Source organism: Drosophila nasuta, chromosome 3 (genome assembly GCF_023558535.2).
Source record: "Drosophila nasuta strain 15112-1781.00 chromosome 3, ASM2355853v1, whole genome shotgun sequence".
Classification (NCBI taxonomy): Eukaryota; Metazoa; Arthropoda; class Insecta; order Diptera; family Drosophilidae; genus Drosophila; species Drosophila nasuta.
In genome coordinates, this window is record NC_083457.1 from 1,060,618 (window position 1) to 1,087,720 (window position 27,103).

A 27,103-nucleotide genomic window follows, 5' to 3' on the forward strand; every position below is an offset into this window, starting at 1 on the left:
TATTTTTATTTAATATTTTCATCAAAAAAATGTTTGATTGCTTCGCAAACAATTGTAAATATGAGTGGTAACTGTATCCGCATTTAAAAAGTGCACTTGGCCGAACGAATCGACAAATGCTCGACAAACAAGCGACAGCTGAAAGCACACGAGCAGAGCAAAGCAGAGCAGCACCTGAACCTGAGCACATTGCGTGGCAGACAGACAGACAGACAGACAAATCTAAGACGGCAGACGTACAATGCAAATATATTTTGTTTTTTCTTCTTCTTGTTGTTTTTGTAGTTGTTGCAGCATTTGACTTGCTTTCAATTTACGTCATCATTTCCATGGCGTCGAACAGTGTAGTAGATGCAGTTGTTGTTGGCAAAATTGTTTTTGCATATGGCAAAGCAGGCCACGAGAGAGCTTGTTCTCTCTCTCTCTCTCTCTCTGCCTCTCACTGTATAACAACTGCTCTCTCGGATTCAATAGGCTTGCGCTTAGCATGTATAACACTTTAGGTTTGCATTTGCCGCTCTTCCAGTGCTTGTGTGTTTTTGCTTTTGTTTCTGGCATTCGTTCTTTAGTTTGTTTGGTCATTTGGCAATTTGTTTTACTGTTTGTTGTTGCTGGCGCTTAGTTGACCTGCGCTCTTAACACCTATTGATCTGCAGCGTACGTGTCCATATATATGCAGGTGTATGAGTTGCATTTCATTTTTGCTGGGAGCGATAGAGAGAAAGAGTAATAAAATGTTTGCGATCAAGAAAAATAATGATCGCTTCAAGCAACTTAAATTTAACTTAGCGAAACTTAATGCAGCAGTCATTTATATTATTTGTGCTATAAATAAGACGTATTAAATTTGCAAAAACTGACCACCACACACATTGCCTTGAGGGTATTTCTGGTCTTCATCGTAAAATCAGGGGCAAACCGCAAGCTCTAATAAAGGCCACAACAATTAGTAGAAACAAGCAATGCCAACAATAATTAACAAGCTGTCGTAAAATTGAATTGTACCAATCGTCCGACTACAAAACCGCAACAGCAATTGGCCGAGTCTGAAAGTGTCGCAAATGTAAATGTGCCCCCTGCTTGTGATTTGTTTATATTGTTGGACACACACTCACACACACGCTCACACATGCCAAGTTATATACACAGCTGTCCAAATGTGATGACGTTTTGTTTACGAGACTGAGACTCACTCAGTCAGCTCGAGTCCCCATCCCCTCGATATAGTATAAACAACAAATTGGCAAGAACTTTGAAGCGGGCGCTCAACTGTTATACCAAATTGCCGGCTAACTGTCCTCTTTTCCACGTTTGCGCAGTGACTGCTTTTGTTTTTTTTTTTGCTTTTTGCCAGCTGGAAGTCGTAATCCTTGCAGCAGCAGCAGCAGAAGGCAGTCTGTCGGCACCAGACAAACAGTGAGCAGTCAGCAATCGTATGCGAAGGCGCCAAGGCGAATGTTGCAACATACGCGGAACACGCGACGTATACGTAACGCTACAACGTGCCCCGTGCAGTTCGTGAGTTGAGGGCGCGCGCAAATAAAGGTCAATTAATGAAATCATTTGTCAGCGCACAGCTCGACAATAGACAAAGAATTGCGTGTTCGCACAGTCATTCAATTAGACAACAATGCAGACAACAAAACAAACGACGAAACAAAAACAATGTAACGTGTAAAAAATAAATACAGAGAAATGAAAAAGCAAAAGCAAAAATAATAAAAGAAAAGGAAAACTAAAAGGCAACCGCGTGCTGCGAAAATAAACAACCTGCACTGGAAATGCTTAGAGACTCCACCTCCGAATTGTGTTTGCAAGCATACTGGAAGTGCGTACACACATATACACACACAAGCGCACACACACACACACAGATGGGCAGACAGACACGCAGCTTCCAGGATGGTTGCGTGGGAAACTGCGAAGTCTCTGTGCGACATTCGACGTTCTGCGTTGGCCATCGACGCACGTGGCCCACGTAAAGTAACGGACTAAAGCTAACTAAGTCGTGTTTGCTCTCATTCCTTCTCCGTTTCCTCTATCTCCTCCTCCTCCATAGCTGCCTCTTTGTGTGCAGAATTTCGTGCGTGTGTCTGCGTGTGTGTGTGTGTGCGAATAAGTCTTAAAGAAATAAAATTTGCCGTCAAGTCGAAACTAAGCGCAGCGTATAATCAGCCATAATTTCAAAACCAAAAACTCTGGCCCTCCTCAGACAGTTGCCAAGTTGTAAATGTGTCTGCTGTGTGTGTGTGCGAGTGTGTGTGTAATTTCTAATTGAAATTAATGTGTGTCTTCGCCATGTAATTGAATGCTTTGAAAAGCCCAATCATAAAATCCGAAAGTGTTATGCCATAGCTTGGCAGATAATGATAAGAGAACTTGCAACTGAAAAACAAATTAAAAAGGACAGATATAAATATACATACGAGTATATCAGCACTTGAGCAGGATGGCCAAAAACCAATTATTACAATTTTGTTTTTAATTTAAAGTTTCAAACTTATTCCTTTGAAATGTAAACATTTAGTTTACATACAAATGAAATGCACTTCATTAAACTTTCTTGTGCTATCCAAATAATAGTAAAATGCTGATTTTGTAGACTACAAAACTTTATTTTCTATTTATTGAAAGTTGGATTTAAAACAAGAAATTGCTAAATGAAACCTTTTAGAATTTTGTATTCGTCACATACGTGTTCATAGCTGGATCTAAACCTCGAATACTTTATCAACACTACAATACTTTTTCAATGTTTACGTAGGTCTTCAATATTATTCATCATATAAATGGATTTAATTTTTCAACAATTTTATATACTCTACTTTTAATGTCTAATGGAAATAGTTATTCAATATTATTCGTCATACAGATTAATCCAATTACCCAACAATATTAAATTCTCCATTTATTGATTAACTAACATAAATATTTTTTCATATAATAGATGAATCTAAATATTCAGCAATATTTCGTTCACTAATTATTTATTTTATTTGTTAACAACATAAATAGCTATTCAAAATTATTTATCAAATAGATGGTGATTATTGTTTTTTTTTTATTTATTAACAACATAAATAGTAATTCAACATTATTCATCAAATAGATGGTGATTATCTGACAAATTGACAGCTGATCAATAATTTGCAGATGCATCTATAAATACTTGAGCGAATATGTTTTGTAGAAATTTGGGTCGAAGTCAATGTTAGAAACACAACTCATCTGCTCAAGTGTCTGTAAAAACAAACAAACATGTGTTCATGCTGCTGACTGAACTGAACTGAACCGAACTGAACTAAACTGAGCCCCCGGGATATGAAAAACACTTACAACAGCTCTCAAAATCAAGAGAATTGCAATCACTGATACGAGTCTCAATGGTAAATGGTTTTGCATCATTTGCAGGTGAATTGCAATCGAATGCTAAGTGATTGCAGTCTATCAGCATGCGCAGAAAAAGGAAAAACACGATGAAATACAAAACTATGCGAGTCGAGAAGTAAACAAACTGCTGAATATTTCGCTACTAAGTGTATACTGGCAGTTCCCTGTTGGCTACAAAAATGTTCAGATGTTCGATAATCGCTGAAATAACGAGACACTAGTCAAAACTCAATTGTGTATAATCGACAAGCAATAATTTAACACTCGCCAGTTACAAAAGACTCCCCCAAAGAATCCAAAACTGATAACCAACCATGCCCTTTGGACGCAAGTCACCTTTGGAGGCACTCGCCCTGCCCGGCGTCATGCTTGCCTATAAGTACAGCCAGTTCCGGCAACGCCGTCGGGAGGCAGCCAGTCGACGTGTCACCGAACGGGAGCTCTCTGCGCTGCATCATAAAATTGTAAGTAAATCTCAACCGAAAGAATTTTAAATACACTGACAAAAATAATGTTATCGAAAAGTATTAAAATCCATGAACATTTTTAGAATAAAAAATATAAATATTACTAAATATTCAAAGTATTTGTAATATATTATTGGTGTGCAAATTACGCTTTGTGAGATGTCTGGTTTGTTCAACTCTTCAATCAAAACTGATCACGACGGTTTAAATTATTCATTCGAAAGCACAGAGTCTCGAATAGAGAGTTGTCAAGAGAGATTTGTCAGAATAGCTAACGCAAAGTTAATATAATATGTGCGAGTAATCATTATTTAATAAACTTTATCGTTAATTTTAGCGAACCAAATTGTTTATTCCGCATCGTATATTATAATTACTGCTACTTGTACCTTAGAAAGCTTTTCCAATTTATGATCTATAACATCATCAGTTTTTGTCTGGAGAAATCAGCCAAAATCAAGCGGCAAAAAGAACTATCAAGTTTTAATTTGTTAAATGTTATTTGGTCTCTATTATTAATCGAATATAGAAAATTATTTGAATTCTTTAAGCATTACATTTTCTTGTTTATCTCAATAATAAAATATTACCACTAAACATCAAACTTCATTAAGTGCTGCCCATTGCAAGACTCTATGCATTACTTTTCTTCAGTGTTTTCGCAGTTTTATGCTCCGCACATAAAACATGCAATAAAACCGAAGACCGATGTCCCGGGAAGCTTGCTTTTATCAAAGCTGCAGGCATCATTAGCTTTAGCTATGGCTTCAGCCATAACAACAACACAAGCAACAACTACAACAAGTCTCCTAAAAGCAGCCGAGCATTTAAGTGCCTACAAAAAAGTGAAGGAGCAAAGCGAGAGCTCTGTTTTTGCTTCTGCTTCTGCTTATGTTGTTGATGTTTGTCGTTGTCCCTTTGACATTTTAAAACGCTTCCTGTTACGTTACGTTGTTGTTGCTGTTTTATTTGTTTTTTTTTTCTCCTTTTTTTGAGCTGACTTTGGTCTGCCATTTGACGACAGCAAATAGTTCGTAAAAATACGTATAAGAATCGCCAAAGGTGAGGTTTAGCTTCATTTTTGCCATACACAAAAAAAAATCGTCAACCATAAAAAGTGCTCTAAAATGTGTGACATTTCATATGTGTGTGGCACACATGTTATGTGGTTGTGTATAGAAAGTGTGAAATAATTTGCATATCAATGGTCTAATACTATACAACACATTTTCTTTATGCGCCATTTGCCACAGGATGTGATGAATTCAAATATTTAGTAAGATTTCAATTTGAATAATGTTAGCTAATACAGTGAAACTTCCTTCGACGAACAACTCCATTAAGAAGTCCCCTCCTAAGATATATCAATATAACTTTCCTGACTTTTAGACATAATTAAGCGAACTTGAACAACAGACTTGACAGTATTAAGAGAACAGTATTATGTGAAACCTGAATAAACAACAAAAATTAAATTAAATTTTCCTGATAGATTTTTTACATAGAATAATAACTATATTCTACATGATCCTGAAAATTTGGTTTTCAGTTTCAGTTTTAGTTTTGTATAGGGAAAAACTCCTACTTACCAAGTTTTATTATTGTGGTATAAAAATTTGGTATATTTTTAAATACTGTTTTGCTTTCATTAAAAATGGGTAGCGGGTATCTCACAGTCGAGCACACTTTACTAGAGCTTTCTTTCTTGTTTAATTTTAATTTAATGTTATTTAGGAAATTAGGTATCGTGTATTTCACCGTCTGTAGACTCTCATTTGTTTATTTTACTATACTCGCAGCCCATGGATTTATTACATTTTGTCCACACCCACTTTTTTTTAAACAAATTGTAAAACGTATTTTTAAAGCTAAATTCAATTTTGCTCAGACACAATAATAACTGCAGTGTTTGTGTTTCCTGGGATCAAATAAAAAACTTAGTAGGTATTCAAGAATAAGCCCAGAGGATACGAAATATATCATTTGCTATAACTTAGTATGTTTTCGGTATAATTATTCGGTATATTTTAATTATAAAAGCGCACTGTATTGATTTATATTGAAAATGGGTAGCGATATCTCACAATCTCGAACATTCAACTGTAACTTTCTTACTTATTAGTATATTAATTTGCGAATTTTTGCTTCTGTTGATAAATATTATGAAAATTATTGTTGAACCTTTTAAGTTTTGCAACTTTGGAAGATATCTTATAAGAATGTCTAATACATTTTCCTACGATCCCATAAATTATCAGAAATTTTCAGCTGCAAGCTCACTAGCCCTTCAAAAAATACTACGTTATGTTCTAGTTGCTTGGACTTGTTATCAACAGCTCTATTCATAGACTTTTCTCTCGTGAAAGTCATATGCATATCGCAGAACAAGCTACTTGAAAGGAAAAACAAACATTTCTCGTTGCTCATTTACATGGCACTAGCAACAACAACAACTTGAGTAAAATGAACAACGCGACACTGGAAAATGCTAAGCTTACTTGAGATTTCACAAGACTTGTTTGAAATTTATGACTTTCTTAAAGGCATAAGTGGAGGCACACATACACACACTCACATACACAAGCTCACTTCTACTTGTATAACAACAACTTGGCAATTGCGAATGCACAAAATACTTAAAAACTGAGCCCGTTCACTGTTTTGCATAAAATCTGACGCGTGACTGTAATTTCTTCAGGCGACCTTGAAAGCAACACCAACAGAACATACATATACATGCACACAGATACGCACACACACATACACGCACACATACGAGAAAGCTTTTATGTAACATTAAAAAAGTAGAGAGAAAAATGGCGAGTTGCGTATTAAAATGCTTTTACAATTAAATACGAAACTAAAATTGCCCTTTACCTGTCCGGCCTAACAATTAGGCTAATGCCGAGGGCCATGTGCCACTTTTTGGGGCCATCAAATGGATACCCAAATTTATGCGCAACGCCTCAAAGTGTACACAAATGAGGCAGCTTGGGAATGGTTCGTAGAAAGCTAGTTGAAATGCCAAATGGGATGTGAAAGGAGACTTCTTTCTAGCCAAAACAGTTGGGTTCTTCACTGAACTGCCCATTTAATCAGCTGACGACGAGACGTGGCAAATGGGATGGGCAACCAGTGTCCAGTTCACCAGTGAGCTCATTATGGCTATCTAGATACTTATATCATAACGTTGGTCAGAATATCCCTCTGTTAGCAAAAGTATATTTCGTTTTCCTGCTTGTAATGAAATCTTTCTAAGGTCAAATGCAGTAAATAAACAAATTTTTATTATATCTACTTATCCGATTAACTTCAAATAACATACGTAACCAGATAATATGTTAATATACTTGCTTTTATGATTCTGAAAATTGTGTTTCTTTTTATGGGCTTCACATATCCAACTTTAAAAATTGTAACCTTGAAAACTTGCTTGCTGTCCCACTAGAGACCACTTTCATAATGATATTCAATATAAATTCTGTCAAAATAAAACAGCAATTTGAGAAAGGCAAGACAATAACTTAAAAAGCGAGAGCTCGCAAGTGTCATTGCCGCTGTGCTGTTAATCCCCCAAAGTCTGAATCGTTGCGTATACGACATGTTGAGCCCAGTGACTGTCGCTTGACATGGCTTGAAATTTGTTGTTGGGATAGTAGTAGAGACGCAGCTGATTGCCAGCGTTCATGTTGTCTAATTAGGAGATGCTCATGCGAGATATGCATAAAAATGTACTGTTACACGCGGCGTATGCGCGATGTGTTATTAATGCTAACTCGCATAAAATATGATGAATATATGTGACGCCCAGTGTGTGTGCATCCTCGACGAAAGCCCTAGCCATTAAATGTTGATTAACTAAGGGGCGTGGGCGTGGCGTGGCGAGGGCGCTAAACGTTGCGAAGTGGGCAAGGCCTATCTGCCTACTTAAAAGCAGAACGCTGTCAAATGTTAACAAGCTACGGAATTTTATGTTTGCTAGTCGCGTGACATTGAAACATAAACAAACAGAGACAGAGAGAGGCAAACAAAAACAAATACAGCAACAACAACAAGAAGAGCAGCTAGTAAAATAATAATAATAAAATACAAGAAACACGCTTCACACAAATATTTTCCATACATTCTTCGGACAGCTATAAAAGCCTGAAATTTATAATTTAGTTGAGCGGAAGTTGCAAAAAAAACGACGAGGACTCGACTTGACATTGAAAATGGCCTGGAGAATTAATGATTTGCTCATTTCAAAGAATTGTCCTCGTCGCCTTTGACGAATTGCACACGAAAATTGTCGAGCCATCATTGCTGATTATTATTAGGCGTAGTTAAAAAATTGCTTCGTCCTATGCAATTTGCCAGTGGCCAGCTGAGCAGCAGTTGCTGCAGATGCTTTTATACAAGTCTTGCCAATAAATGACCACACAATTTGACTTGGCACCAGCCACTAGCCAGTTGCCAGTTGCCAGTTGCCATTCAGCTGGCATTTTGGGCAAAAATAAGCTTAGTCATCCAAATGCCAAAGCATTTCCCAGGGCTTGGCCAGTGTCAAAACCGAGAGTATGTGTTTTGCGAGTATGTCCTAGGCCTTACCTTGCTTCGCCTCGCTTGTGCTTTTTTGTGGTCTGGTCTGGTCCGGTGCACAGACAGTCAAATAAATCACACAAAGCGTTTGAAAATAATTTCGTTTTTAGTACCGACGTCCTCACATCTACTGCAAACTCCGCCCGCATAGTTTTCCTAGAATGTAGTACAACGTTATAAATGCGATTTTGATGTCTCGCTTTGGGTCTTCAAGTGTTATTTTTTTTCGTAGCTGTTTACGTAAGTCGCTGGCGCTTTTTAGCCAGGTTTTGGCAATAAAGCAGACTGAAGTTAGCCGTTTGACGGCTGCTGAACAGCAGACGCGAATAAATAAATCATTAAAATCAAACATTAATCAACTTGATGACCGTTAAACACGGTCTCTTTTGGCCGCGCCATGCGGTAAAACACACGCAAACTAAACCGGATATCCGCATGGCGGCCATTGCTTTGTTACCCAGCCAACGCCAAGTGGTTGAACCTTAGTGTCCTCTCATCACCGCCGCGTCGCACGCAACCTAAACGCAGTCGCACAAAGGAGCATTTAACTTTACTTAAATGCTTCTGCACTGAGAGAACGTGCGCGAATGCCTTAAAATTCAGATGGCATATAATGCGTAATAAAAAATGTAATTTATTAATTGATTTTAATTGCACAATTAATCTATGAATTTAACATTAAGTTAATAATATAATTGCTTGCCATTTAGAAAACACTTTGAATGTTTCTTGTGTCTTATTTCTGCGAGTGTAAAGTTTAAAATTGCGCTTTGATGACGCACTTTGTCGCTTTGTCGTCTACTCGCTTCCGTCTAGTGTAAAACGCTCCACCTCTTCCCACTCCCCTCTCTTGGCACTTTTCGTGCAGCCCCTGCAATTAGAGTGCATTAAACTTTAGTGTTTACGCACCGAGTTCAAGTTGCAGACATTTTTGTGTTGTGTTGCTGTTGTTGTTGCCATGGTTTCATTGTTGAATTCCTTTCACAATCGACTTCGCCATCGACTTTGACTTCACGTGCTGCACTCGACGCGCGAATATAAAAAAGGATTACACCCCATGGCTCCTCATCGTCTCCTTGGCCTCGTCAACGCCCGCTCTCATAGCTGGGTGTGGCAATGCATTAGTACAACTCACGCGATGTCTGGGCCATTATATCGTAGTATATATAAGTATAACACGTATAGCACATATCCATATGAACATGCTCGTTGTGCAATTGTTGTTGTGCATTTACTTTAATTGCATTGATTGAAGAGTCTAGTGTGGGTCCTGGCGGTCCTCTAAAATGTACTGCACTGAATGGCGTTTCCAAGGCGTGTTAAGAATCATTCCTGATAAGTTTGCTATGTGACATGATTTGTTAAGTGTGCTTCTAAGCAAAGCGTTCGAAACGATTGCCTTCTGACTACGTTCAGCACTTTTGGGAGGTATTTAGTAGCGTTGAGTCCTGCACAAACGAAAGAACACAAAAGTACTATTCAGTAACGTGAGCAAATAAGTTCATGTTCATCATTCTTTGTTGTTAAGTTGTTCAATTTTGTTATTCAGTTTGTTCCTGTTCAATTTTTAAATAAAATACGTAGTGAACTAAGTTCACTAATTCCAAATGAACAAACAAACTTATTCAGTCATTTAAACGGACAAATACAAAGCTTGTCTTGCCTACTTTTTTTTGAAAGCACTAACATTAAATAAAAACATTTCTAACTCGTAATCAAAATGCGAACTTAAACTTTTCTGTTGCCATTTGCATTGTTAACTTAAACCAAACAAAATCAGTTCCATTTTATCTATTCGGTTTTCATTCTCTTGTAGCATATTGTTCGTTTCTGTCTTTTTCTGCCCAGCAAAATACAATCTGTTGTGGTAGATGTTCCCCGTTGGGCTGTCGTTTCATTATGCGCTGCAAGATTAAAGCCACAAAAGTTGCAGCTATCGTTTAGGGCAGCATTGACAATATCGCCATATAACTCAAGCCTGCTGCACAAACTTTTCCTGTAGAGCAGAAACTCTACTCAAAATACCCTGTAAAACGATTGATTGTGAACTGATATTGAAATTCGATTCTAACTTAGAAGTCAACAATGAAAATTAATTAAAAGATAAATCATTAAATTGAATTACATTATACAAATAACGATATATAATATTATATTTGCTTTATAGTTTTGAATTAGAAAATCTCTACAATGTATCCTATCTTACTCACCTTAACTTATCACAGCGTCTCCTAGGGTATTGAAAATTGTTGAGAAAAAGTTTACACAAAACTAAAAGCTTGGAGTAAAAATAACAGGAAAATGTCATAAATTTGCAATGTACTCCGCCGCAATGCCCGGAAATAGGAGACGCGAAATTGGAAAAGCGCCCGCAAATCTACAAACACATACACACACATACCCACAGCCACCCATTTTTGTAAAATGCAGAACAATAGCTGTGTACAACTTGATTTTCTTTTTTTTGGTTGCTTTACAAAAAATAACAAAAATGCGTGTGCTTTAGTTGGTTTTCTGTATGTTCCCCCAGCTTTGGTCCAAGGCCACATTTCAATTAAATCTATGATTGTGTCTGCCAAAAGCAAAGAATCGAGCTACCATCGCGTTGTCGACAATTGTTTTAAATGGGATGAGCCCAACGCCTACGATAAGATGCAGCATTCACTTTGAGCTGCGCCCCAAAGTAGGCAACACTTTAGAGTTTTTGTTTTACTCGCGGTCCATTTAAAAGCTATTAATGCTGACAGTTGCTGTCTTTATGCAGCACTTGTCATACAAGAGCACACTTTTAACTTGTTAAGGTGGCATCGTTGTTCTCACCCCATCAACTACTGCAATTCATCGTTTGCTACATGACTCAACACGCCACATGGCTGCCCCTAAATGCGCGGCAACTGCACATACACAAAAAAGCAAACACCACGTACTTATTCTATACGTGAATTACAATTCAGGCTTTGCTTTTAGCAAGCCCCTTTCACATACCTCAGCTTGCCTTTTACAACTTTAAAATATGCAATTTGCTGAGTCACACAGCTAACTAAGTTAACTAGTATGTATATCATTTACACTCCGGTACCGTCCCGTCACCTCCCCTGGCTCTATCAGTCACTCTCACTCTTCCTGTCAACTGCTTTTCAATGAATGAACCAAAATGGCATCGCAGCGGCAATTTACACTTTTCACTTGCTCGTTGTATGTGCTAAAAGCCATAATTACGCTTGATGAGGCTGCTCTATATGTATGTGTATAAGTGTATGGGTGAGAGTGTGTGTCGCGTATAAGTTGTACGTATGAATGTGTGTGTGCTGTCTGGTTGGCAAATTTGACACTTTTGTCGCAAATTTCTATGGTTGCACTTTAGTTTGCAGTCTGCATGTACATATATGTGTGTGTTCGAGCAGCCTGTAAAGCCCACATTGCATTGTCATTTATGTTGCTGTTGCTTTTGCTGTTGTTGTACTGTCATTGTTGACTATGCTGTTAGTTGGACTTAGTTTGCAATTAGCCAGCCTGCCTATTGATAAATAACAGCAACAGTGGGCAATAAATAGTATAAAAAAATGTAGTCTAAATGTTATATTGTCAATTTGGAAAGGGACACTTGTGAAGTAATATTTACCAAATATTTTACAACAAGCACCTGATATTTAAATTTCAAATATGCATTATTAAAATTATTACATGATAAGCCTAAGTTTACTAAATTAAATTTCCTTTAGTATTAATTATTAAGTAAAGTGCTTTATTGAAAAAAAAAAAAAGTTTAGTATATTTCTTACAATACAAAATAAAAGAAAAAAAAACAAATTTTTGGAATTATTTTTATTGTTCTGTTATTTTTTTTTGAACTACTCAACACTTAACTATGTTATTTTAAGCACTACATAACTCTAAAATGAATCATTACTTATTACTCAACTTTTAAAGTAAGAAAATATCGATAGGAGAAAGAATAAATTATTGAATCTCTACTAAAGCGCTACTTGTGAATGATCGACAATTAGGTAATAAGGCCAACTAATAAACATTTTAAAAACTAAATATATCAAAGGATTTTCCTCTTTCAACAAATTAAAATATTCTTTTCTTTAGTTATTAGAATATATGTATGTATATAATATTAGCATATATTTGTATAGAAATATTTGCCAGAATTATATTTAATTAATATTTTTCGTGACACGAAACTGTCTAACATATGCGTTCTGAACACAATTAACATTGGTTCTTTCCCATTACGGACTTCAATTAGGCGGCATATACATAGATTTGTATGTTGATATGGTTTTAGGTAGTTAATTGGATTTTAATGTTGGCAGCAGTTAAAACGTTCTAATTGCAGCCAGGGAGTAGCCTATCTTTAAACTCCGTCTCCTCCTGGTCTCTCGCCTCGGTCGTTTTAAACATAGTTGCTGTCCGCAGTCAGCTTAAGCTTATTGGTGTCCGTCAATATATAGAGCTATATAAATAGAGTTACGTTCTGTGTGACATGAAAAGCATATTAAATGCAATAAATTCACTTAGCGACAACATCGCATAGACATACACACCTATACCAACATACATGGATATATGTATCCATAAAGGCATATGAGAATGCTGTCACGTAAATGTAATATATGCAATTTTCATGACAATACTCCGCCCGCAAGTATGCAACAAATAGGCACACAGACAAGAAATATGGCACACAAACAAAAACTAAGAGAGAAAGAGAGAGAGAGAGAGAGAGCTTGAGATAGATATAGAGGCTTCTGGATGCATACTCGTTGAATAACTTAATGGAATTGTTTATCGTCTTGCTTTCACTTACTCATCCCCCATCAGATGGTCTCGCTCGCTCTCTATTCTTATGCAAACCCATTGAAGGCAAAATGCATTAGAAGCCCAAGCACCAAGTACAGCACAGTAGCTCAATGCAACAATGCTGAAGGCTTTCTAAGGAGATATTCTGTAAATAACATATATACGAATAATGCAATCATCAGCAGTTGTGTATATGTTGTGAAAGAATGTTTGTTTGATAAATTCTAGAAAATTAAAACAGCTTGTTGGTTTTCTGTAAAACAGGTTCGTTTATTTTTATACTAAATTAATAGTATTACTCAATATAAATATTATTATTATGGTATAGAAGGGTAATATTTTCATTTTAATGTTATTCCTCACACTTTAATACAAATACATATTTTAAATTGTTAAGACATACAAAATTAAACATAAAAATGACTCTCTAATACGCTTCACTATGGAATTTAAACAATTCAATGTAATCTTTATGCAATTCTATGAAACGGAGCTAGAATGCCTTTGATTATTGAATTTTTTCGAACTACAGTTAAAGCTTAGGATAGCAATAGCATGCAGGTAACACATAAAAGTGACGACGAAAGTCAAAGCGCAAATCCCTATCGATTTAATTAATTTTGTGAACCCTTATCGGATCGAGGGCATAGCTATTAAAATGTAAACTTCAAAACAAGCACTCGAAGTCAGATTGACTGACTAAACAACTGACTAACCGGCTGAGTTAAGTAATACTTCCAAACTCATGTTTTGATTAGCCTACTTTGAGGTGTCAAAACGTCTGACACACTTATCATCACCAACGACGAGAAAAAAAGTATTAAATTTCACGAGAGTTGAGCTATAAATAAGTTATGGATACAAGCCAAATAAGAGGAGGAAACGACAGCAATAGCAACAACAACAATCAATTTCAACATCAATCAATCAATCAAGCAGTCAGTCAGTCTGGCTGTAAAGTGGCAGCTGGATCTCAATGCTCCAACGCTCGAGACTCCGTATTCCAAATTCCAAATTCCAATTCCATACCCTCAGAAGGTGCCCAAACAGCTCATTAGGCAACGCCCATGAGTCAGCGTGTCCTGCACGTATGTGTCCCATGTGAGCAAGCCACGTCCATGTGTGTGGGCTGTGGACTGTGTTCGCTTATCAGTCCGTTAGTCAGTTTCATTTTGCACGTGCCTGTCTTGTTTATAAGCTATTGTCATTTGCGACACGGTCGTGGCATGCCACACAGCAATAGCGGAGGAACCCAGACCCCAGCCTTAGACCGAGAACGAGAACGAGAACGATAATCATAAGCACAACTCACACTCCATTGGCCTACTTAACGGGCGCTTCCATTGCTGGCCACAACTCGACCACAAGCCTGCAAGTCCTGCTGCCGCATATAATTGATATAGCAGTTAGCTAACAAATAAGGAACCTCACAAATCAAACGACTCAACGACTGTACTCGAGCATGCTTGGAATTGTGGTAGCTTAAGTAAATTAATTTGATTTCTCAATAAGCAAATTGTGCTTATAAATAGCATTAATTTGCTTCCAATCACAGGCTGTAATGCATTTTCCTTCGGCTTTTGCTTTTTTCCCTAACAATCAGACGATTTTAATTTGAGCCCGCATTTAATATTATTTGCATGACCCTCGTCACAGACACGTTTTAGTTTTAGCAGTGACTCAGGCCAAAAAAACAAAAAAACTACAACCTAAGTAATTTAATTTAGTTGCCCGAAAGCCGAAAGAAATCTAAATAAATATAAACTTTTCGTATACTCTACCAAAGAATTATAAATTATTTACAAAGCCAAACTATGATTATATAAAAATATACTTAAACAAAATGAAGCTGACGAACTCTGAAAGTAACTTAAAACATTTGAAGTGTAAAATTCCTTATGCCCTTTTTGTTAGGGTGTTGAATAACCAAATGTGACATGCAAAGTGCTTTGGGCAGCGACGATGACGCAACGGGAAACCTTAGAAAGCAAAAGGCAGCTGGAAATGAAGAAACAAAAAAAATAACAAAAATATACATATAAAATTAAGTATACGCCCCAAGGGCAACCAGCAAAAATATTTGTACTTCGGTCAGGCCAAAAGAAAATACACACAACAGAAATTCGCCAAAGCCAAGACTCGATACTATCCCCAAATCGCAAGCGTAATTAAAACCTGATTAATTAATAACGCTGCGAGCGCTGCGAGAGGTTGCACAATAACAAATTCCAAATTGCTTATTAGCCACCTGAACGCTCCTCATAAAATGCAAGCGCCTATAATTATGGTGAAAAAAAAAGAAAGAAATGAATAAAAAACAACAACAACAACAAAAAGCCACAAGCATTGCAGACCGGCAGGATGTGCGCCATAATGTGCAATGAGCTGCGGCAGCAGGCGATTTTCAACTCATTTCATAGGCCATCGCTTAACGAGCGGAAGCCGCGGCAAGTTCCAAAGTGTGGCAAGGGATGGAAAATGAAGCCAGTTCTTTGCCACGTGTGTATTGATGCCACCTACGTATGAGTGAATGTGTGTGTGTGTGTGTGTGTGTGTGAATTCGCCTGTGATGTGTGTTGCATTATTAATGAGAACTTTGGCTCATGCCTCGCAAATGCTTCGTTGCAGATTTGCAAACATCGACGAACGACGCAAGTCACACGTGACAGCTTTACTGCAGTTGCAGCGCCACTTTGAAGCGGCAGTTGTAGTTGCAGTTGTAACAACAACATCACCTACAACAGTTAGCGTTTGCAACATTTTTGCAGTTTTGACTGCTGGGCAAATATAATCCGTTCCATTTGAATGATTTGTGAATTTTCTTTGCCAACTCTGCTTCAAATTTTACTGGGTCAGCACTAAGGAAGAAAAAAGCTGTGGAGGAAACGATGAAACGAGGTAGCTGGCATCTGAAAGCCTCATCGAATTTATATTTTATGTAGCAGGTGCCGCCATTGCGAATGACTCTAAAATTGCTGATGAAGGATGTAAATATTCTTGAAAATCGATACAAGCCTGCGAGGAAGGAAATAAAATCAACTTGTTTATTTTACGGCTACTTTTACGGCATTCAAAAGAGCATCGATATTTAAGCGAAGAAGCATTTGCTGAAGAAATGTTTCTTGACATTAAAGCGAGAAATGCTTTAATAGTTAGCTATACAATACCCTGTTTAGACTGGGCTGAATCATAGAAATTTCCGTTAAGTAGAACATTCCGCTTTTTAAATGCCCTCAGTGATGCACAAATTATTAAATTGCTAATTTCCGGTTGTTGTTTCTATTGGTATTCTTCTTTCAGTCTGAGTTTACCTCTTTTACCCCTAAACAGCTCTTCACGTGATGCAGTTTGGTGTAATAGAACTGCATTATTAAAGCAGATTAGTATTAGAACGTGATGTAAATCATAATTAACATAAAATAAACTTACAAATACGTTATATAAGTTCATTATATGTATTTAAAACTAAATCGATATTGTGTATTTTGTTTAAAAACTGATATGGACAATCGAATAGAATGTTAGTCAATAAACCCATAAAAACTGTAGCCAAGTGCATACTACAAAGAATTTTAGACAAGTGACACTTGAGCAACGAAAAAGTATTCATAACATTCCAATTCCCATTCAAGCTACTTAAGTGCTGCCACTGAAGAAACGCCCAATAAAACAGCTTATGTTTAATACTATTTGCTTTTTATGTGCGAAAAAGTGAATAGAGAGCAAAGAAACGCTGCTTACGTGCTAACAATACTTATAAGACAGATCACAAGAGAACTTACAACAACTTACATAAGTTACAACTACGACTACGAATTACAACTACTACAACTAGAGAGTTAACTGTGGGGAACCTTCAACTTTGCGTAAGTGAACGTCCAAAATCACGCAGCTCACATAAATCTCGTGTTGAAAGGACGGCTGAGGAGAAGCCGAAGGAGCATGATGAAAAGATAGACACTGAATGGAGGGAAGGAGGTGCAGTTTCCGTCTGGTTGTTTTCGACATTTTGTCACGTCAATGCGATGTTGTTGCTCAGCATGTTGTTGTCATCCTCCTGCAGATCCCTTGTGGTGTTCACTGGCATTTTATACGAGATGGGCAGCTGAGGCGCAGTGGATGCTGCTCCTGGGCTCTGCCTGTGCCTGCCAAATGGCTTGGCATCGTTCGTCTCCAGATAAAACTTGCCGCGCAGTCTGTCAAGTAGTTGACATAAATGTGTCAAAGTCGCTTCCATATATATCGCCTTAAACTCACCTCGGATCTGCGCCGTAGCCCATGTAGGCACGTTCGTAGCCAGTGCCGCAGTTGGCAACATTTTGCGATGGCTCGCAGCGTTCGCTGGGAAAGGCCAAAGGTTGCTGGATGCTCTCCTCAAAGTACTCCCAGGCTCGCTGATGACTGCAGCCAACTACAATGAGAATCAAGTATTATTCCCGATAACATTTGACTTTACGCTGCACTCACTAATGATGTTCAACCAGCGATTATTGGCGATCTCCTGGCGCGCACAGCCCGGCTGCAAAGGTCGCCCGCCATTCGGGTAGAAGTCCGCATGTCCCATGGCCGTGGGATTGCCCAGAATGCCGCCATCAGTGTGTATGACATCCACGAAGCGAGCATCCTTTGGACTCAGTCGGCGATTGGAACTGTTGCCCTCGAAGAGCGGCAATGCCGGATCCAATGCCGTAATCCTAGTCAGCTTGATGCCCCACTCCTGCAGCTGCTTGCCAGCAAAGCCTGCCACCTCGGCCCCCAGGCTGAAACCAATCAAATGAATATGCTTCACGGCATACCCACTGGTCACCAGATAGCGCAGGAAGCGGGCCAGATAGCGTGCCGTCACGGGTAGATTCTCCACAGCATTGGAGTACCAGGGCACTGTCACCATGGCGCTCCAGTCGACCAGTATCACATTGTAGTTACCGCGCCGCAGAAAAGCTGTGGCGAAAGCAAAAGGATGCTAAGTGCTAAGTGTGTGTTGACAGCGCCTGAGGCATTATGAGTTACCAACCATCCTTTAGCTGCTGACTGCTCTGCTTTTCCCCGGTGGCCGACTCAGAGAAGCCGTGTAGATAGATGGCCAGCGGGTAATTGAAATTGAAATTGCTTCGCGCCAGTCGCGCCTCATCGCTCAGTTGTAGCTGCTGTGGCGCGATGCGGTTTTTTCTGCAAAATGTTGCATCAAAAATGATCCACTAAATATGCATGAGATGCCAGCCGGCACTCACCTTGTGTATAACAGAAACTTGATGTCCTCACGTTCGCGTATCGTGCAGCAGCTGCTGCAGCTGCCACGCGGTGCGGCACTGTAGAAGATTGGAGAGCCCGCTGCAAGCAACGCAATTAGAAGCTTCAGAAGATGCGAATATTTGATTGAAAAATTTGCAATTTAGCATGTGAAAATGTGTGAGAAATACCTGTAATTCTTTAGAGCTAGCTAATTGTGTTATTAACGAGCTAATAAGCTAAGCCACAGCAACAACAACAATGGCTTCGAATAAAACCAACTCCAAATGAAACCAGTCAAGCGTCGCTTTGCTTGGCTTAGCCGTGAACTTGAATCATATACATTTTTTTTGTGTTTGTGGCCACCATAAAAAACACAAGCGACAACAACAGCAACAAAAGCAATAACAATAACAACGCTACAGCTGACAGCTAAAACCAGCAGCACGTGACGTATACGCAGCGTGTTACGTCTTTGCAGTCACTCTGTATGTTAAAGTACACAAAGGCCGAAAGCTAATGAACTGCGACAACTTGAGCATACTCTTTGTAAGCATACTCGAAAACTAGCTCGTTATGGCAAATTAATTTGATGACTACAAATTGAAATTCAAATACTTTGCAAAACATGGCAACAAGAAATATGTAACATTTATATATTGGATTTGACTATTTATAAATTGAAAAACTAAAAAACAATGTTTTCATACCAGCTACTCAAATGGTAGAAGCGTATTATAACTTTGTGCCTGCAGGAAATATATGTAACACACAGAAAGAGACATCTTAGGCCCTCTATGGTATATATTGAATGAAGTATTATACCAATATACCAAATATACTGTATGTTTCAGTATTTTTACGATTTTATTTGATATATTTTAAGAATAATACCCTAACAAAAAGTTTAATGATAAATAAATAAGGAATAGAAATATTTTTAATGATTTATTTACGAAAATTGCAAGATAAAAATATAAATTTTTAAACAATTCAAAGTGATATTCTAATTTCAATTAAATTAAATTTTAAGCCAACATTTTTATTTTCAAGTTTTATTTTTAATTGCTTACCAAGTTAAATCTTTAGTTTAAAATGAAATTTTTATTTGTCATTATTATAATTATCTTCAAATAAAAAAGTGCGTGTAATTTATAAATAACATGATTTAACAAGCATTAGCTCCACTGTATTCATTAAAAGTCCGCAAATTGAGTTACTATCAAGCTATTCTCGCTGTCAATACGTTCAATAAAACTCTGTAATGGGAGGCGGGGCACTAGGTCAAAAATGCAAAGTCAATGACATCGCAGTTACTGCATATGAATGTTTTCCTCTTGCTTTTTGTTTTGCTACACAAGTTTAGCGTTGATTTTGAATTGATTCCACTTGATGAGATGCCAAATGATAGCAACTAAAGTACAACAATAATAATATCACGACCTTCGGCAAGGACAAATTAGTTTGCAGCTTATGGTTTGGTCAACACTTTCCGTTTCGCGGTTCAGACTCAATTTTATGTATGTAGTTTAAATATCTTTTATTTATGTAAATTTACTACCAGTTTTTTTTGCTTTGTTGCTGGCTGCAGAGCGGAAGACTTTTTACCTTATGCTTATGTTAAGTATGTATTTTTTTGTCGTAGTTGTTGTTGTTAGTTTTCTTTATTTTGTTTTGTTCACTTTTGCTTCCACATTTGCGTCACGTTGTGCATTTTATTTAATTATTACTTTGTTAACTTGTTGTTGTTAATTTAAATGTGTTTTTGGTTTTTGGCTCGCACTTATATAACAGCCTTTTTTGTACTCATTCTTTAATGAATTATCACATCGTTATATGACAGATTTATATACGATTTAAGATTCTTGATATGATCTGTTATGGCATTGATGTGACGGAGCTATCAAAATGATGTTAATAATGAAGACTGCAGTTGAAGGAAGAAATGTCAGATGATATATTTGATTAAACTGATCATTAACTATTGTTTTTAAGTAATGATGACATAAATATATGAGTACTATTTGGTGCCAATCAATTTTAAATAGAGTCATTTATATTTCAATATTTAATGCGCTGAATTTTGCAAACTCTTTTTGAGCGGCAACTTGGCCCATATTTTATATAAACCTGACATCAATCGAGCGAAGGTAAATAACTCAGCCTTGAATTGTTGTACAACTTAATACAAGTACGTCGATCAGTTGTGCCATTGTTCAATCGGTTGCCCAGTCGGTGCCAATGAGACCTTACTTCATGGCTCAGTAAGCTCTCAAGCCCGAAGCAAATTCATGCATCAAATGTCAACAATATATCCACATGTCTTATCCACAAACAGATCTTGCACTATTATTTACAACCAACCCACAACACCTTGAACTTATGAACAAATTTGGAACTAAAAGCAAAAGTAAACATTTTTTGATAGCAAGAAAAGCCACAGCTTAGTGCTAAGTTATGATAATAAACGCTAATTGTCGAAGAACACAAGAAAAGGTCTGGGACCACATCCATATTATATGTTCAAACACAAACTTACCGAGCAAAAATGTAAATACATTGCACAATGTTGAGGCAGTTGGTAAAATCATTGCAAATTCAACTTGAAGTTATATTTATCACCGTTTTGTTGATTTTTATCAGGCAGGGCCAGTGGATATAGACGTTCAATGAACTTCACACATCAACAAAATCGCAAAATATATATCGCACTTTGATAACTATTTAAATTTCGTATTTGTTTTTGATAGACGCTTCGGCATTGGCAGAGCAATAAAACAAACAGCAATAACACATTCACTCTTATTTGGGTGCCGCCTTTCGCATTTACTTTGGCATTACCGACAACAACGCTCTGTTCTGGCCGAGTTCCGTAGACGAACTGAACGCCGCTGCTCAAGCTGCTGGCTGGGAACGTTGCCTAGAAGTTGTCGAGTTTCGCGTTGTCTTATCGTGTTGTATGCGTAATGCTTGTTGACTGTCGTCGGCTGTCGTCAGTCGTCTGTCCGTCTGTTTGATAAATCAATTCGCACGACCCTATGCCAAAAACAAAAGACTGAGGCAACGAACTTGATCGCCAAGTGTTCCGCCTCCAACATGTGCCAAATATTTAGATTAGCTAATCATGCATGCCAACCATTCGTTCGCAATTGCTGGACACATTTAAGGGACGTAGTAGGCGGGCGACAAATCGTAAAATTGTATTTTAATTTCCTCATGTCGCGCGCCTGTCGCCTGCAAAGCATACAAATTTAGTCAACTACTCAGAAGATCACCGGGAGTAATTACAGTATAGGGCTGATAACCACATAGCTGTCACAGATTCAGCAAAACTGATCATTATTTTCTGGTTGACGAGACAGATGGAGTTGCGGTAAAATATGATCACTTTTATGTTCGTATAGAAACTAGTAAGCGCTGCAGTGCACAGAATGGAAATTAAATTAGTTTCAAAAACATTAAGGTAGTTAAGTAAAATATACAGCTCCGAATTAAAAATATTAATTCTTTCAAAATTGTTACGCAATAAAAATGTTAACATTAATTTCCGGCTTAACATAACATCTCAACTTAACTTTTACTACATTAAAATATAAAATAATATAATAATAATAATATAATAATATATATATATTTTATAATAAATATAAAATAATATTAAAATATAAAATAAGTATAAATATAAAAAATATATTAAAGGTTTTCGTAATTTCACAAGTGTATATCAAAAAAATACTTAAATGTTAAAAAAATACTATAAATTAAATATAGAATACAAATTGAATTCCATTTTTAAATTTAAATTGAATAAACAGTAAAATTATAAAGTTACAATGCACAATTATTGCTATAATTAAGTATATATCGCTAGTTCAAAAATCTCTCTAAATAACTGAAGCAAAGTGACAAATTTAATCGCACCTGAACTTTCTTTCAAAAACAAAGCTCAGAATCTAACATAGCTTTATGTTTCAACAATATTGATTAAAAATATTAATTTAATTGAATTATTGGCAATTCAATTATTGATTATTAGCTTAAGACTGGAATGTTTTGTATTTTCTACGGTGTATAACTTCCAGGCTGCTCACCTTGACCGAATGCTGACTTTTGGGTTTCATTATGCCAATAAAATGCTCTCAGTTTCAACAGCTGGTGATGCTTATCGCCTTTCGTTGACCGACACCACCAGCAACAAGTCGGAACAACATCAACAGCAACAGTGAAAATACATATTTATACACTCAAACATACTTGTGTATACTAGTATTTATGCTTCAACCGATTCTGAGTCTGACCATCCTCAGTGCCGGGCTCTTCTCTGGTTGCGGGTCAATTAGTGAGGCGACGAGTTTAGCATTTTGAGCGCATTAATCATTCAAAATCATTTAGCAAAGTTGCGGGCGTGCAATTTAGCGGTTATGGGTGTATTGTTAAAGCTGCTTGATTTATGCAAAGATTGAATCTGATGTTGAATCTCAATCTGGCAAAGATAAGTAGTCGGAGCAGTCAGGGTCGTAAAGATGCACAGTCTACGACTGCGAGTAAATGCCATGCAGCTTGGCATTCGAAACTCAATTGCGTTGCGAGAAACCTCAACTCAGTTGTAAAATTAATATCTAATTGGCAATTGCAAATGCGCTTGTATAATATTGGGCACCTTGAGCCTAGCGCTTTTGCTGTTGGCCATGAAAGCCGCCAAGTGCAAGGTCCATTCTGCAAAAGTTCTAGTCCATATGTTGCTCTGAAACCCGTCGAACAACTTTAGCTTGAGTCATAGCTCGTTCTTTTACGACTTCCTCGTACCTTGAAAATTGATGACGATCTTAAAAGTACATTGCACAGCAATAATGCAATTGTTTATCAACGATTTAAATACAAGCACGAGCTATCTACAGTTGTTTAAAATTAAAACCGGCAACTCATACAACAATAATACATAATAAAAAAGTTGCTGAATCACAACACTTAATGACCCACAAAGCAACAAACAGCAAACAATAATAACTGTCAAGTCTGTTGAATGAAACAATTCTTAAAAATTGAATAAAATAGCCTTTGGTATCGATGAAATTATAATAAAAAAGAGTCTGAGGTCGAACACCCACCCAGTTGCGAATATAAACAAATGCAAACAATAAAGCGAACTGACCTGCGCCATTGGCCAATTCTCATCTCAGCTCAGCTCAGTTAATTATCAATCGAAGCTGACAACCCAAATCGCACAAAATCAGCCATCAAACTGACTTGAAAGAGGCTAATTTGCATACCATATAAATACAGTTAGCCAATACGCAGATTGTTCGTTGCATTAATTATTTATCCAAATTGTCAATATGAAAATCTCAATTTTATTGACTCCAATAAACAGTGTTATATTTATAGGCATGCCAAGCGGCTTCTGACTGCGTCCTTGGCCAGCCAGCAAATTGCCTCCGTTTGTAATGCGGTTTGATAAAATGTTTTATATATTATATTGCCAATATATGTGTGCTATAATTACAAAAATGGCATGAGGAAACTAGATGAACACTTGAGCAATAAATCAGCACATAGGAAATTTGAAGACCAAAAAATGTTCCCACAATAATTATTCAGTTTGATCTTAAGAGAGTTGAATACTCAGTTTGTAAAAAAGTGTAGCATACTTTTAAGCAGTCTTCTAAAATTCCTTATGTGAGCTCAACTCACAGCTAGTTAACGGATTTTAATAGTTAAAAAGTATTGCATACTTTTAGGCCGAAATTAATCACTATCAATACTTACGAATACTTACTTAAACTTGCAGGACAAGCTGCTGAGTAAGCTGGAAGAGGAGAGCGAACCCGATCCTCCAACCTCACAGGAGGATGAGTGTGTGATCTGCATCAACGCGCGTGCCACAATGCAGACATCGCCCTGTGGCCATCGAGTGGTCTGTCGTCGCTGCTTCGTCAAGACCATACAGAGCGCGGTGGCCCAGCGATTGCTGCCACTGCGATGCGTGATCTGCAGGGCACGGGTGAACAGACTAACGTCATCATCGGGCAGCTGGCGCATACAGGAATCAGCCAGCAGCTACTCTATGGGTGCCAAAAGCTGGGCCTCAGCGGGCGTGCACGCCGGTGGCGTGATCACCTCGGCCAGCTCCTACTCCATGAACGATGCCCACAGCGAGCACCATGCATTCCATCAGCCCACGTTGCACACGTCTGCCGCTGCTCGTCATCACTATGCAGCACCACGTGGCGCCCACGGTCGGGTGTCGCAATCGGACAGCCTTTACTCGATGAGCTCGACAGGCTCAGCGGGGTCGAGTCTGTCGGGTTACTCGCATTATTCCAAGACGTCTTCCATATCGAGCAGCGGACCCTGCTCGCCCGCCTCGCCAGCGGCGATAACCGGGACAGCTGCTAGTGCCAATCACCTGGCGCCACCATCGCCCAATGCACACCATCATCAGCATCATAATCAGCATCAGGTGATCTCACCCTCTGGCTCCTCCTCGTGTTCCTCGGCCAGCGTTGGCTCGCTTTCGCCGCGTGACACTGGTGCCCATCACTCTCATCATGGGGGCTGCCCCAGCGGATGCTCTGGCGCGGTGCCACGCAAGCCGCTGCACATGCTAAGCAATTCCATCTCCGCCTCTGCCTCAACATCCTCATCCAGCAGCAGCAGTGGCAGCGGAAGTGGTAGTGGTAGCGGCGCCATGACGCCGTTGCCCACACATACCTATCCAGGGCGGCGACACGTGAAGAGCCGCCTACTGGATCTCCAGAATCGACTGCCACCCATCAAGGAATTTCGCAGTCCTGCCAAAGTGCCACATCCTTCGCCCGTGCACGTCAGTAATCCACGTTTTCGGTGAGTGCAGCAAAATGATCAAGGATCCGTTCCTCAATAATTTCAAGAATTATTTCACAGCTACGCCTCGTATACAAAGTCAAGCGGCCATGAGCTGGCACCGCTGCTGCGTGAATCGGCATCGCCGCCTCCGCCACGTCGACCCAGTCCTATGAATATACAATTGAGCTGCACGGCATTAGCACCGCCGCCACTCAAAGCGGGCGGCGCCAAGATTTGCCCGGTAACCTCCAAGAATTCGCTGCCCAAAAATGCCTATGTGATGCCCAAGGATAAGAAGCCCCAAAGTACGGGAGGAGCAGCCAATAGCAAGGCGCCAGGTAGCAGAAGCGCACCATTGGGTGGCAGCAACAGTTCCGCATCGAAGGTCACATCTGCAGGTGCGTCGGGGAGCTCTGGCGTCAGCTCTGTCGCCGCGGGTGGCAACTGCAAACCACACTCGAGCGCTTCCAGTCGCAGTTTTCCACTATTCTCTAACAGCAGTAACAGCAGTAGTAAGTTGATCTCGTTGCCTGATAGATGGCGCCAGGGATGCCAGAAATTAATTAAGTTCCGCTCGACAATTTTACAGAAGAGAAAGCGGACAACAAGAAGAACGAGTCTATGGAGCGTAAGAAGAAGGAGGAGAAGCTCAAGATGAAAGCTGAAAAGGAAGCCAGAAAGGTAACGCCATCACTCTTCCACTCACTTAATCAGTGCATAGCTCTATCTTGCTTTCACATGCTGTTATGCGACTTTATTGTTTTGCCACCAGGGGGCGCCACACGGCGCCCATTCGCATTGTTTGTAATTGGCCTCGTTTGCTTCCGCTGCCTGCAAAGTTTTTCATTAAACGTGGGCCGAGCGCGTCTTTTGTGCTGCGGGGCATAAATTTTAACATCCCACCGTCTCATTCCCCCTTCTGTCTCCACAATCCAGGGGGTGGTGCTGGGAATTGCTGGTGCAAAACAAAAAGCAACTCATAATCCGCAACCTCTTTTTGCATTTGATGCACTTTTTAAGCTTTCTATTTATTGCATGTTAAACAAGCAAACATTCCGTAATCACAGGCAGACATTTCTACATACTCTATGAAAAACTTTGAAATTTTTTTATTCATATTCATATTTTTTAATATTCATAGACGAGAATTAGGATGTGTTTATTATTAGCAGATCTTTTTTCCACTATGTGGAATAAATTTTATCCTTGGTACCAAAATGAACTTTAATTAAAATTAAAGCACAGAGAGAAACTCTACACCTTAAAAATAGAATTACGTCATTTCATTTATAAGAAGTGAATAAACCCGCTTCTAAAGTAGATATCATAATCCAACTAAAATGAGGAAAATAAACTTATAATATTCGCTTCATTTCATGACAGGAGGAGAAACGGTTGGCCAAGGAGGAGGAGCGTATGGCCAAAATACTTGCCAAGGAAGAGAAGAAACGCGGCAAGAAGGAAGCTAAGGAGCTATTATTGGCTAACGACGGCAATAATAAGAAATAAAGTTAATTAACGTGCAATGTTTAAGTCATAAGAAAGAATAGAAGAATATATTGCATATGTATTATATCAGAGAAACACAAACACACACATACACATGCATACATACCATAAGTAACGAGCTTGATTGTATTTATGAATATTTGTTTAATTATCCGTATAAGTCATATGAATAAATTAATTTTCTCAACACAAGAACTACCTTAAAATATGAAACACAAACAAAAAATTGTTTTTTAGTACAACACATTTAAAGAACAAATTTTTTGTTGTTTTCTTTAATAGTTTTATTTTTA

The 27,103-nt window shown here is 38.3% G+C and overlaps 2 protein-coding genes across 6 annotated transcripts; one reads left to right on the forward strand and one right to left on the reverse strand.

The window, feature by feature from the left end:
* The first annotated feature begins 1,427 nt into the window (after window positions 1-1,427).
* On the forward strand, window positions 1,428-27,053 carry LOC132790240 (protein dissatisfaction). Of its 5 annotated transcripts, none has more exons than XM_060798711.1 (6): window positions 1,428-1,545; window positions 3,412-3,854; window positions 24,265-25,319; window positions 25,380-25,813; window positions 25,891-25,982; window positions 26,685-27,053. In XM_060798711.1, the coding sequence occupies exons 2-6, from the start codon at window positions 3,705-3,707 to the stop codon at window positions 26,808-26,810; spliced, it is 1,857 nt and encodes a 618-aa protein (XP_060654694.1). In that variant the 5' UTR covers window positions 1,428-1,545; window positions 3,412-3,704; the 3' UTR covers window positions 26,811-27,053. The 5 variants fall into 5 exon arrangements, with proteins under 5 accessions (XP_060654694.1, XP_060654698.1, XP_060654695.1 ...); XM_060798715.1 differs by lacking the exon at window positions 1,428-1,545 and adding an exon at window positions 1,697-1,828; XM_060798712.1 differs by lacking the exon at window positions 1,428-1,545 and adding an exon at window positions 1,939-1,983.
* On the reverse strand, window positions 16,946-21,343 carry LOC132790266 (phospholipase A1 VesT1.02). Its single transcript, XM_060798749.1, has 6 exons — window positions 21,016-21,343; window positions 18,479-18,578; window positions 18,262-18,416; window positions 17,715-18,188; window positions 17,505-17,658; window positions 16,946-17,443 (listed from the first exon to the last, which is right to left on the reverse strand). The coding sequence occupies exons 1-6, from the start codon at window positions 21,065-21,067 to the stop codon at window positions 17,260-17,262; spliced, it is 1,119 nt and encodes a 372-aa protein (XP_060654732.1). The 5' UTR covers window positions 21,068-21,343; the 3' UTR covers window positions 16,946-17,259.
* Window positions 27,054-27,103: the final 50 nt, after the last annotated feature.